Below are 12,745 nucleotides of genomic sequence, written 5' to 3'. Positions count from 1 at the left end.
GGGGAAAGAGATCATCCCCAACATATACCAAATAAGTTCATACATTCACAAATAATATTGATTTTATATTGACATATTGGCTAAGACCCACATGCTAGCCTAGTATGGAATAGCATAATTTAGAGTATATACTTATTATGTGATATTATCATCGATATTTTTTATTTAAATAGATGTAATAATTTTTTTTCTATTTTACTTCTTAATTTTTATAAAAAACAACTCTGGTTGGAACAAGATCTCTCACCCACATAGCTATTCAAAATTAAACTGAAAACTCTTGAACATTCATGGAGAAAAAAAAAACTAAGGAATTAATGAAAAGCCATAGAAGAATGTTACTCCAAAAATAAAGATGGACTTTATCAATCTAGTTGACGAGTACATGTGCTCAATTCATAGCCAGACAACACTAACGAAGAAGTAAGTTTGCATGCTTCTTGTCACTACTTATGCGAGGGTCAGATGCTTAGCTTTCAACTCAAATAATTCAAGTACTAGTATTAGACTTCTGTAACTAATTGAAAGTGCATCTAGCCTCTATATGTGGTTTTGGTAATTAATGACAATACATATGGATTAACAATGTTGTTGAGATTGTTAGTAGGTTGTTCAATAGGTGAAGCCTAGGTGAAGATACATGCATGAACCCTAGGTGAATGGGAAGATTGAAAGTACATCGAGATGAACGAGCTCTAGGTGATGCTCGGATGTGATGCATGGAGAAGAAATATGCATCTAAATAAAGGAGCTCTTGGTGATACTCATAAGAAGAAGAAGCTCAATAAGATTAGCAATAAGCTTGAAGGCTAAGTTACTTGTGGAGATCAAGTAACTAAAGGTATGACTTGTCAATAAAGTTTTATAGACTAACCCGTGTGCTATGTGTTTAAGAATGAGTGGGGTTAGGTTCTATATGAAGATTGACAATATGCATGAAAGCTAATAAGTTACTTGTGGAGATCAAGTAACTTAAGGTATAAATGTTGTCATTTAGGTTTTATGGACTAACCCATGTGCTTTATGCTTAAGAGTGAATTAGGGTTAGGATCTATAAGAAGGCATAAGTTGAATTGAAATCACATATGCCAAGAATGAAGAACAAAAGTGGACTCCATATATGAAAAAGTGAATTCCTTGAAGATATCGAATATAAAGTGGTTTTCTATGGCAAAACGGTGAAGGGCAAGCAAGACTCGGCTGCGATGGACCATCCGTGGTGAAGGGCAAGCAAATGGCTTGACGCCGAAGGACCAAGGCGGTGGTGAAGAGCGAGTGAAGGCTTTACGTCGATGGACCATGCGAGGCTATGGGAAGCTATGGATGATTCACATAAATCATATGAAGAATCAAGAAAAGATGGAGTGAAGATTTTATGGAAGTTAGCAACCCTCAAGGTTTGAAAGAAAAGAATCGGTACTTGAAAGTTTTCAAATGCTCAAAGTGGTTCAAACGAGTTTTATCTTTGAATTTGAGTATAGGTATGCCGCACTATTAAGAGGGATGCAACGTGAGCTAATTGTCGTGTCTCAGTGCTCAAGAGTTCCCAACCAAACCAAAAGTGAGAGTTTGTTGTTAAGAGTCCGGAGCGGAAAGTACGGAAATGTCCAAAATGGATTTTAGAGTGTTTCTAATTTGATCATATGTGTTTTAGGTCATGAATTCAGTTGGGATGTGTAGCTCTCTGAATAAGCTTTTCATAGAATCCAAAATCGTCGAAATCGGACTCCGGAATCAAAAGTTATCGCCGTTTTTCGGAGGTCAGCTGTGCTGTGGCCGGAGACTCCGGTGTAGGTCGGATACTCCGGTACCTGGAAAGGTTGGAGACTCCGGTGAAATCTGGATACTCCAGTGAAGTCCGGATACTCCGGTACCTGGAGTGGCCGGAGACTCCGGGAAGTCTCCGGGGCTGTTTTCTGGGTTAAGTGCCGACCGGAGACTCCGGTGTAGGCCGGATACTCCAGTAAAAGTCCAGAAAAGAGCGTAACGGCTAGTTCTGACACATTCTGTAACCGTTCTGACGCCGTATTTGGATTTAGTACCGGATACTCCGGTCAGTTCTGTCAAAAACAGTAACAGCTAGTTCTTTGGAGTGGGCTATTTATACCCCACTCACCCCATCCTTTGGGGCTGCTGGAAGGGGCACGAAAGAACACATTTTTAGAGCCAAAAGAACCTCTCCCACTCCATTCTAGTGTGTGATTTGAGAAGAAAAGTGAGTTGGATTGAGAGATTGGAAGATTGAGTGTAAGTGAGCTAAATCCATTCTTGAGCACTTGAGTTCTTGACAAGAAGTTCTCGAAGCGTTTGTTACTCTTGGAGGTGAAGCCTCCTAGCCGGCTAGGTGTCGCCGGTGAGCTCCCGTGCTTGTGGTGAGCCACGGAAAGTTTGTGAAGGTCGATCTCGCCTCCGGAAGAAAAGAGATCAAGTTAGTGGAAACCGAGCTCAAGTGTGACCGAGCTTGGAGAGAAATGCGGTTGAAAGAGACCTGACTCGTTGGAGCTTCCTCAACGGAGACGTAGGATTCATGGTGGTGAATCCGAACTTCGAGAAACAATTCTTTGCGTCTCCTCTCTTGTTTCCTTACTTTTATGTTCTTACTCAAATCTTTGTGCATATTGCTCGATCTACTTGTTTGTGTGTATTTGAGTGTAGGTTCTTCGTGAATCTACTTGGAATCATCTCCGGGAACACACGATATCACTTGGTTTGAGCTAGAACTCTCTACTCATTTATTTCATTCAGTTTCGGACTCAGTTCTGTACAGAACCCGGAGAATCCGGCCTTTACCGGAGTTTCCGGACCTGTACACACCGGAGTATCCGGACTACACTGGAGTCTCCGGTGAACAGTAATTTCAGGCATATAAACAGTGTTTTCAGCCTTTTTCAATTTAAGTTTTATTGCATATCTCTTGCTAGAATTGAGTAATTTTTGTCACCTTAGGATTATAATTTCCACACTTCTTTAGGGTGATTGTGCACTAGTTGAGCTTAGCATATTTAGGTTTTTCTCTTGTGAAAAACTCGTTAGTTTATATTTCGCTGCAAGTTTAGGCCAACGGTAGAAAGGGTTGAATTTTAAAAACGCCTATTCACCCCCCCCCCCCTTCTAGGCGACATCATTGTCTTTTCACTAATACCTATCTAAATACAAGATGGCCCCCCTCTGAACCCTAGGGCCCTGGGCGGTCGCCCCATTTGCCTTGCCTCAGGGTCGAGCCTGTCAGTCGGGTTGGCCTGGCACAGGTCCGACTTGACATGGTATGTATACTGTAACGGGTCGTAGTGCCGCGCGCTCAACCCACGGCACAACCCGTGAAGCACAATACCGCGTCAGGACGGCCCGGGCATGGTTGCGGCACGATGGGCTGTGTCAGGCCGTTGGGTGGTGGGGCCGGGCGGCGCGACCGGGCAGCAGGGCAGGACTGGCGGGCGAGGCGGCATAGGGGCGGGAAGGCGGTGCAGGGCGGGGCAGCGAGGCGGTGCAGGGGCGGACGGGATGGGCCGTGTCCGTGCCGACCCGTCTGAACCGGATCGTGCTGTGCCAACCTACCGTGCCAAGACGTCGACCCAGGCATAGCCTGGCAAGCCGTGCCGTGTCACTCCGACCCGTCTACCATCGTACCTGGGTCATGCCTATAGTGTCGTACCTTGGGCTGATCCAGTAGGCACGACCCAGGTACTATCTTTAGCTCTTACGATAGGCAATTTTGCTACCTTATTTACTTATGGATCTATCTTGATCACTGATAATAAACTAATGTAGCAAATTGTTAAACTAATGTAGCAAATTGATCCCATTCTAAAGAGATACCGCCAGTAGAAGTCTATTGCTCTTGGAGCGGCCAAGAACCGGGAATCTGAAAGAAACGAGGTGGGTTCTCGTTCTTCTTCTCCCTATTCCCGAGTTCTTGATGTCGTGCATCCTGTTACCGTTCCCCTTTGGTTCTTGATTAGGTATTTGGGTGTCAAATTATTTATATTTCGACGATAATTTCATACGATGATGTCTCTGGTCCAGCAAATTCGTTAGCTTCTTGATTTCTAGGTATCTTGGTGTTGTATTAGTTAGAATATATATGGACTTGGCCTATTATATTCAAATAATTTTTAATAAATCTTAAAAGGTCTATTATGTGAAAGAATATTGTAGTTTTTTAGTTCATGTTGTTAGCAAAGGTGGAGGAAGAATAACTTAAAATTAGTTCTCTCTTTTACCCCTTAGCTTGTGAAGACTAAAAGAGCACACATGCGCTCGCTCGCCTCGCTGGAGTGAATGGCATGGGCACATAGTCCGTTGAAATTAAGTCTAATTGTTTATGCATGTGCGGTTTTTTACAGTTATATTTTTTATTTTATGGAAACATGATCAATATGATTATATATAGAAATCAATCGTAACACATATGGGTTGTGTGGTTTTCTCTCTATATACCTATGGGTCATTGTCGCCACACGTGGATACAACAAGTTAGAGTTTTACTTCTTTCTCTTTGTTGCACCGCCACAAGTAGGATATTTCATCCTACTGCGTCAACGTGCAACGGCAATCAAGACAACAAGTCTCCATAACCCATCGCCCTTGAAATCCTGCACCGGGAGAGGGGAATAAGGTTTTGAGAAGCGTTCGACACAACTGATCACGATTAGATTCCTCTTCACCATCTATTACTTCCTGAATGTCTTATTCGTCGTCATCCTCTGCATCGCCATCAGAGAGGACCTCTACATCTCTCCCTACTAATTGATATGTTCATTGATCGAACTCTTATTTCCTCACGTATGTCATGCTTAACAGTACTATGTTGTTTCTGTCAATGAATATATTAAAAATCTATGTAATCATGTTACATACATGTCTAGATTGTACTCTTGCCGTATCATGATGTTAGGATCTATTTGATTGCTAATCACACCTCACCACGCCATATCTTGTTAGACGTGCCACATATTCTTAGCTATGTTTTTGGTTCAATGCTACCATTGTGGTTTGCTAAATTTTCTTAGTTCTCTGTCTCACATGCCATATACTTTGTTTTGCCAAACTTTGTCGCAAGTACGGTAGCTATTTTTTGTTCACCATATTTTTATGATAGCTACACTTTTTTTAAGTCTAGTTACGGCAAAATTAGGTGCCAACAAAACAGACCCTTAATCTATCAAATAATGTTCATGATTTATCTAAAAATTAAATTAAATATAAAAGTGTATTTTTATCCAACAATATTATACGGTTCTTGTATTCTTGTTGTTGCTAAACACATCAGTGCCTTTACTTGCCAATTTGATCGCTTCCCCTCCCCTGACAGAGATCCATAAGCTTTATATATAAACTAGCAAGTGACTCCATGCTAATAGCGTGGCTAGACTTATTTAATTTTTTGTCACAATAATTTTTGATTAAAAATTAGATTATTTTTATTATTTATTTTATTTTACTTGGGTTTTTATTTTGTTATTTTGTTTCCCAAATTGTATAGAAATCGAACTCGCTAATTTTTCATAATTTTTAATTCTAAATCTAACTAATTATTAATCATATTTGCTGTAGTTTTTTTATTAAATCTAAACCGTTACATATTTATAATAATGAGTGGTCTAGATTTTATTTTCATATTAACGTGATAATTTTGTGAGTTTGAGAACGAATAAGGTGACTTTTTTTAAATATTAAAATAATAGATTTTACGCCCATTTTAGAAACTACTGTGATCGACGACACAATTTCTTGTCCGTTCTTGGTTCTTTTTAAATCATGCTGTGATGACGTCTACGTTTCAATTCGTGACATCATGTTTGGTCCCTAGGTGAAACTTTTTGTTTGATCTGCCAAGAATTGATTTTGCTGCCTGTCCTATCTAATTGAATGCCATCCCAACTATCCGGGATCACTGCTGACGGCTCAGAGCCAACCAGTGTTAGCAAATTAGGTGGTGCGTCGGAATTCACTAGGCGATGAATTCATGGTTTTCACGAATATCAGAAAATATGATGGCAATTTGGCGAGAATTCAACATAATCCAACCGGTCATCACCCGAATCGATCATTTGGTAACAGCCTAAATTCAACTGAAAATCGATCAATTTTTTTTTCGACCGCATTTTGTTTGTGCAAAAAACCGCTTGAATTCCAAAAGAACCGTCGGTTTTATCAAATTTCAGTAAAATTCAAGAGAAGCCAAAAATAGCTCAACCTTTTAAAATCTATAACTAATTCATCTGAACTTTAAATCAAGTGAAAATGATAAAAATATTTATACTCATGAAAAGTTATATATTTTATGTGAGAAAAATTATTTGCTAAACCTAGTTAAATTGATAGTTAATTATTGCTAATCCAAAAATCATGAAACCAATTTTTTTGTCTTCTTACATGATCCTCTATATTCTAAAAATACATGAAATATTTATTGTAACATGCAGATTGACTAAATGTGTTGCTTTCATAACTAATCCATCACACCCCCAAAACTAGTGAAACCACTTTTATTAAGTATACTTAAACAATTCTTTGTGTAGAAAAAATAATTGTAGACATGACAAAGTTAATTACAGTTTTTTTCATAACATATTCACTTTATGCTTGTGAACTTTGTAAAAATTATGGAGAAATTAATAAAACTCTAAATGAAGTGAAATTAAATTTTTTATATTTTCTCAATTTACACCTACACAAAAAAAAGTGTTTTGCGTGTTAATATTTTCCTTAACGTGAGTTAACGCTTTTTAAAGCATGATTTTTCTTTTTTTTCTAAACTTCCTCTCCATGAAATATGGTGCAAAGGACATTATTTTTGAATTTGTTTTCACGTAAGGTCTTAGAAATATCTCTAGTATTTTTTTGTGATTTTTTATTTTTATTTTTTGAATTCAAATTCGAAAACGATTGAATTCAGAATTCGACGTGGACCAAATTGACCAGTTTTCACGGTTTCCAACTGGTTTTCTACGCATTTGCGAACCTGAGCCAAACAAGAAGCACCCTAACGTACCACTCCCGCAAAAATATTCTCACCTGGCGAAGCGCATACGAGACAAGCATGTCCATTACTGTGCAGAAGATGCGGCATAAAAGCATAAACCCGTACAGACAATCGATGGTGTTGAATAATCTATACCGCCACATATAATCATCATCCAGTGATGACTGATGACTTCCTTTGGGATACAACGGTAACACCCCTGATCATGCCTTGACTTTGGCCGCAGGAGCACGCGAAGGAAGTTGCTGCAAGAGCCATGGAAGCAACGGATCGAGCACGAATCATTAGCATATCACTTGCATTCCTGAAGAACGTCTGCGCAACGAACAGATGTGGAGGGTACCTGATAGCAGGAGATGAGCGAAGTGATTAATCCAAATGCTCCTGTCACTCTCGGAGTGACCTTCTTGGGTGCCAGCTGAAGAAGCCCTATAGCCACGACCACATCCATGGCCGCCTTGACCAGAGCCAGGAGCCGTTCATCTGACTGTCTCATTTTGCTGAGGTACTGTTCATTCTGCAAACCACCACAGAAGACGGGGGAGAAATTAACTGCATGCGCTCTATGTTCCTATGATCGGTCGGTGGCAGAAATGAAAGCATATATACCTCGTATTTATCGGTGTCCCTCAGCTCTCTCGCAAGCTTCCTCATCGATTTCGATAGCCTTTTAAGCTCTCCAAGCTGCAAAATAGCAGACATACAATCAGTTAATTCGGCAGGCCGGCATAATGGCTGTAGAAATTTAGAAGAACATGCTATGAAATCATGTTTACCTCAACTAGACCTGCACAGACAGAAGAAGCCATCCAGCAGTACAGGGATAACCTGGCAACCCGGTCCGTGCCCTCCTTGTTCTACCAACAGAAACAGAAGAAAATCATGCCGATAAATCATACATCACACAGCGGATTAACAAGGCAAAGCGAGTAAGTTGTTTAAATGTTCAAAAACCTTGATTATCCCTGATCGTCCTGCCCACACAAATTGATCCAGGAACAAGAACGTCGAAAGCAGCGCATTTTTGGACTGAAATTGTAGAAGCCGCAGGTTAACTCAAACTCATCATTCTCACACCGAGGAATTCTTGGTGATGGATGTAAATAATAGGATACCTTCCCAAGCAAGACCAATGTAAGAGGAGTCCCTTTGGCAGGTGGACTGATAAGAGCATGCAGATCATTGACCCACTGGAAATCCAAGATGAAACAACAAAACCAGCATCAGCTGCGTGATACACTCAAACACTTGTGTTTGATACCAAGAGAGTATGGCATGTTACCTTGAGAAGCCGAAAAACTTTGCGAGCTAACGTGGTGGATCTATCGACATTCTGTGCCGTGCCAGGCTGCCCGTTGCTTATGAACTTTGACCCGTATTGAATCGCCCTGCAGATCTTGTCCCGAGCCTCGGCTTTGTTCAGGTACAGGACAACGAGGCCAAGCTCAGCTCTTGTGGCATCTAACGAGCTCATCTTGCTGTCCTGCACAAAACTGAAAACTCACCAAATTAAAGGCACATCAACCATATTATCTTCTACTTGTGATACTTTTCTCGGTTCTCAGGTGAGGTTCATAAAAAGAACAAAATGAAATCAGAGTAAAAGCAACTAAGCAAGCAGGTATGGAAATGTGCAGACAACCTAGCATCCAAGTATCTATCAGCAGCGCATAGCATCAGTATACGAGCATATCGTTTCTGAACTAAGTAGCATATACACCCACTGCCCTAAATATCATAAGAACCGAACCAAGACGCAGGAGAGTACAATTACCTCTCGCTGGCGATGAGACAGGAAGAATCCCAGTGAAGGGATGGATAGAGGAGGGACGGCTACCTGGTGTTAGCCGAGGCCTTCCAATTCCAAGCGCTGGAGTTGCTTCCTCAGCTACTGCCTACTGCACTGCGCCATTCGATTTGTGTGGATTGAGATGAGATGACAAGTACGTGGAGGGCGCGGGGCGCTCTTCTTCCTCCGCTCCGCTGAGCGATACTTTTGGATTCTAGCACTCCCTTGGGTGTGGGCCGGAATCGTAGCAAGCGTCTCTGCGTGACTGAAGAATTTACAGTGATGCAATGGGCCATCTTCTGGTCTGCGCTCCCTGCAGAAAAATAAGAAGCGTTGATGAACCGGGCCCTGCTTCCAGGGCCTGGGCTGGCTGAGCAAGGAGGCAGCGGCCGGCGGCGAGCCAAGCCAATGACTACGACGGTGAGGAACAAGGAGGCCAACGGCAGCAAGGCTACTGGAAGCTAAATATGCTGTTTGGTTTTGATTCACGCTTGCCCTGTCAAAAGCTGGGCGAGCTAAATATTTGATAAAGGAATCGACCGTCCGTGATTTCACACAGCGTGAGGGCGGAAATGAACTCAGCGTGGGCACGAGAGCGTAGGCGAGTCAGCTGTTGGTGTCCATCCAAACGACTGCGCCGGATGAAGTCAATTATTTTTTTTGGCAGGGCGAGTCCAAACAGGGGAAGGAAATTCTACGACTTATGCGAGCCTAGAGCCCTGCAACCATTACGGGAGGACTCCTTGCACCGAAGCGTTTATCAATGCAAAAGTAATGGAAGTTGTCGTGGGGATGACTGACCCAAATCCTATAGTGGCGTCCAAAGGGATTGAAAAGCTCCGAGGTGCCGGGATAGATGTGAGGGTGGGCGTGGAGGAATCATTATGCCGCAAGCTAAATGAAGCTTACATCCATCGTATGCTTACTGGGAAGGCCTTTGCAACCCTGAGGTAAATATCCAACTCCAAGTGTCTTGCTAGTCTTTTCGATTTTGGTAACATCAGTGTACGCATTTTGCAGTTAGGGAACTGCTAATAAACAGATACTGTCCAATGGCATAGCTATACTTCGAAATTTAAGTTTAACCATAGATCCAAATTGTTGGTCTTTTGACTGTGGTTGTCAATGTAGAATGCTCATTGTTTCATTTATGCTAGTGTAGTATTTTCCATTTTTTCCCACTCTATATCAATATGATGCTCCTTTCCCCTTTGAAAATATGTTCATGTTGGTACTGGTGTTCATCTATTGCATGAATGAACAGAGCTACACTCTCGATTAACGGAATCGTCACAAATCAAATTGGGAAAGGAGCTGATCAATCAGGAGGATACTACTCAGTTAGTGAAAGAATACGATGGAGTTATAATTTCAAGCAACCTAGCCAAGATGTCAACCTTACCTATATCGTGTGAAGCTGGAGCAAACCAACCTCTTATATCATCATAGCACAGGGCGAAGGTTCCCTGTTTTATATCCCCTTTCTCAGTGAAGAGAATGCATCTAAGGCAATAGTTTTTGCTGATAGTCCTGTCACCGTGGAGCCTGCAGGAGTTGAAGTTGCAGTCCTTCGTCAGATAGAGTTAGACTCCATTCTTCAACTTCTTGCACAGCGAGGGCTTTGTGTGTTAGTGGATTTCAGAGAAGTCGGAGAAGGCTTTGCGTCACTTCTGAACGATTTCCAGGAGGAGAAGCTGGTGCAGAAGGTTGTTGTGTAGCTTCTGCCTGTTTGGCTCGTGAGCGAAGGGCTCAGCATCCTGGCATTTGGTGGTAGTCAGTCGTTTCCACTGAAGAATGTAGAGCGCAAGGAGGTAGATGGAAGTGTGCTGCTCGAGGGCTATGTTTAGTGTCTTTTCTGTATGAGGATTGGTGACCTTGTGGCAGTGTTTGTTTTTCCTCCTCTTGTAAACAGATGGTCATGTAAACCTGAAGGCTGAAGCGTGACCTGCAGCCGTGAGCCATGTGGGGTTTCAGGTTTGTTTACAGGCCATATCTGTTTCGGCTTATTATTGGTTTTTGCTTCTGTAAAGTTAAAAACTGAAATAAATAGATTATTTTATTGCTATTTTTTAAAAAGCTGAAAAGCTGTTTTCTGATAAAATAAATTAAAAACTGATAAGTTGACTGTTAGTAGTTTTTTTAGCTTTTGGTATGCCGAAAATCTAAAAATTTCTCATAAAGCTAATAGTCAATAGCCATAAGCAACTTTTAACAAAAAGTCATAAATTTCAGCTGTGCGAACAGAGCCATATAGCTGAATCATTGCATGAGTTGACTCCGAGTACTCTCCTGTTCAAGAATGTAAGATGTATTTTGTTTTAGAAAAATCATTAAAAATAAACATTAACTGTTAATTTTTCTTATAATATGTTATCATCAATTGCTATAAAATTAGCGTTATATTAAAAGTACTTTGAAATACAAATTTTTTGAAACAAATTTTGTATGCTAAACATATATATAATTTAATTAATTATTGATCAAAACTTATAAAGTTTAACTTTTTCGAAATAAATACCTCTTACATTCTTGAACAGAAGGTGTATATCAGTATATCCCATATTTTTAGTTCTCCTATAAATATACCATCTGAATATCATCTAGCTGCTTCCCGAACATGAGAAGATGCATACATTCTGTGGCTGAATTGCTTGCTGAAGTAGAACGTGCATATATTCTGTGGCCGTGTGCGCCGATTGCTCCTCCCGTCGAGCGGCGAGCCGGCGACCTGCCGTGCAGGCGAGTCATCGGAGTCTCAGAGAGCGAGAGCGATGGAGAAAGCACGTGCCTGGCGCGGCGGATGTCGCGGATCCGGCCCAACAAAAACCCACCCACTTGTTGACGCTTCCGCACAGCTCCACCTCCACTCCAGCTCACACCACCTTCCAGGCTTCCAGCTCTCCATCATGGCGTTTGGATCCGAGTCCGGCGATGCGGTGCCGCACCCGCACCACCGCCACGGCACGGAGACGCTGGCCCACATCGCCGTCGACTACTGCCCCGAAGCCTGCCGCCACGTGCCCCACGCCGGCGAGATCCACGTCACCTACGATGACCGCGGCGGCGCGCGCTGGCGCTCCCGCCGCCGCTACCTCCCCGGCGGCGCCGTCACGGCAACCATCCGCGCCCCGGACGGGGACACCGCGGGTCTCAACTACAACCTCTACCTCTCCTCCCTGGAGGGCTCCCCCGACATGGACGAGATCGACTTTGAGTTCCTCGGCCACGACAAGTGCGCCGTCCAGACCAACTTCCACGTCGAAGGCGGCGGCGGGCGGGAGCAGATCCACCGGCTCCCCTTCGATTCTTCTGACGACTTCCACCACTACGCCATCGCCTGGGACGACAAGGCCATCGAGTGGCGCGTCGACGGCGAGCTGATCCGGCGGGAGGAGCGGTGCGAGGGGGAGCCGTGGCCGGTGAAGCCCATGTTCCTGTACGCGTCCGTGTGGGACGCCAGCCACATCGACGAGGGGAGGTGGACCGGCACGTACCACGGCCGCGACGCGCCCTACGTCTGCAGCTACAGAGACGTCAGGGTGCCGCCCATTGCGCTTTCAGTGGAAGAAGAAGAGGAATGCCAGGATGCAGATGCCGGCGATGCGCCTACTGAGGCCGCCGCCGCCGCCACTGCTGCTGCTGTGGAAGCGGTGGACGCCGGAGGCAGTAAAGCTTAGATCTTGGCGGCACTTTGTCCATGATCCGTGCACCGTTCAATGTGACAAGTCCATGTGGAATGAGGTGATGTTGGCTGCGTGCAGTGTCGTTTTGTTAACCAAAAAACCATGAATAATTGCTGTGATTTGGGAACGGAAGGTCTCTTCTTTTTCTAGGTACTAGTTAAATGCATGAGCTTTGCAATGGAGTTAAAAATTCTGCAAGTATTTGTTCAAGTGAAATTTCTTGTATTTTCCCACGAGAAGTTCTTACAGTAACCGAAAGTAAATATGATGTGCGCTCCAATGTCAAAA

The 12,745-nt window shown here is 43.0% G+C and overlaps 2 protein-coding genes and 1 pseudogene across 8 annotated transcripts; 2 read left to right on the top strand and 1 right to left on the bottom strand.

The window, feature by feature from the left end:
* Positions 1–7,030: 7,030 nt before the first annotated feature.
* LOC133917076 (peroxisomal membrane protein 11-1) lies at positions 7,031–8,978 on the bottom strand. Of its 7 annotated transcripts, none has more exons than XM_062361037.1 (8): positions 8,823–8,978; positions 8,268–8,478; positions 8,101–8,175; positions 7,940–8,014; positions 7,762–7,842; positions 7,595–7,669; positions 7,329–7,502; positions 7,031–7,230 (listed from the first exon to the last, which is right to left on the bottom strand). In XM_062361037.1, exons 2-8 carry the CDS (start codon positions 8,457–8,459, stop codon positions 7,189–7,191), a joined length of 714 nt encoding a protein of 237 aa, XP_062217021.1. In that variant the 5' UTR covers positions 8,460–8,478; positions 8,823–8,978; the 3' UTR covers positions 7,031–7,188. The 7 variants fall into 7 exon arrangements, with proteins under 7 accessions (XP_062217021.1, XP_062217024.1, XP_062217025.1 ...); XM_062361040.1 differs by having other exon boundaries at positions 8,268–8,468; positions 8,823–8,966; XM_062361041.1 differs by having other exon boundaries at positions 8,268–8,463; positions 8,823–8,931.
* LOC133914911 (riboflavin biosynthesis protein PYRD, chloroplastic-like) lies at positions 8,922–10,621 on the top strand (annotated as a pseudogene).
* Positions 10,622–11,538: 917 nt separating this feature from the next.
* LOC133914536 (xyloglucan endotransglucosylase/hydrolase protein 31-like) lies at positions 11,539–12,745 on the top strand. Its single transcript, XM_062357634.1, has one exon. The coding sequence runs from the start codon at positions 11,546–11,548 to the stop codon at positions 12,449–12,451; it is 906 nt and encodes a 301-aa protein (XP_062213618.1). The 5' UTR covers positions 11,539–11,545; the 3' UTR covers positions 12,452–12,745.

The sequence above is a fragment of the Phragmites australis genome, chromosome 4, assembly GCF_958298935.1.
Source record: "Phragmites australis chromosome 4, lpPhrAust1.1, whole genome shotgun sequence".
NCBI lineage: Eukaryota > Viridiplantae > Streptophyta > Magnoliopsida > Poales > Poaceae > Phragmites > Phragmites australis.
Note: the sequence above shows the minus strand (reverse complement) of the source record. Positions and strands in the feature narration are given on the sequence as shown.

Bases quoted from the DNA above. Each gene is read 5' to 3' on its own strand.
- LOC133914536 (XM_062357634.1), top strand. From the start codon at position 11,546: ATGGAGAAAGCACGTGCCTGGCGCGGCGGATGTCGCGGATCCGGCCCA.
- LOC133917076 (XM_062361035.1), bottom strand. From the start codon at position 8,662: ATGCTATGCGCTGCTGATAGATACTTGGATGCTAG. The intron at 8,479-8,627 runs GTTGTCTGCACA...GTGAGTTTTCAG, and splicing joins GATAGATACTTGGATGCTAG to TTTTGTGCAGGACAGCAAGA. The intron at 8,015-8,100 runs GTATCCTATTAT...CTACAATTTCAG, and splicing joins CATTGGTCTTGCTTGGGAAG to TCCAAAAATGCGCTGCTTTC.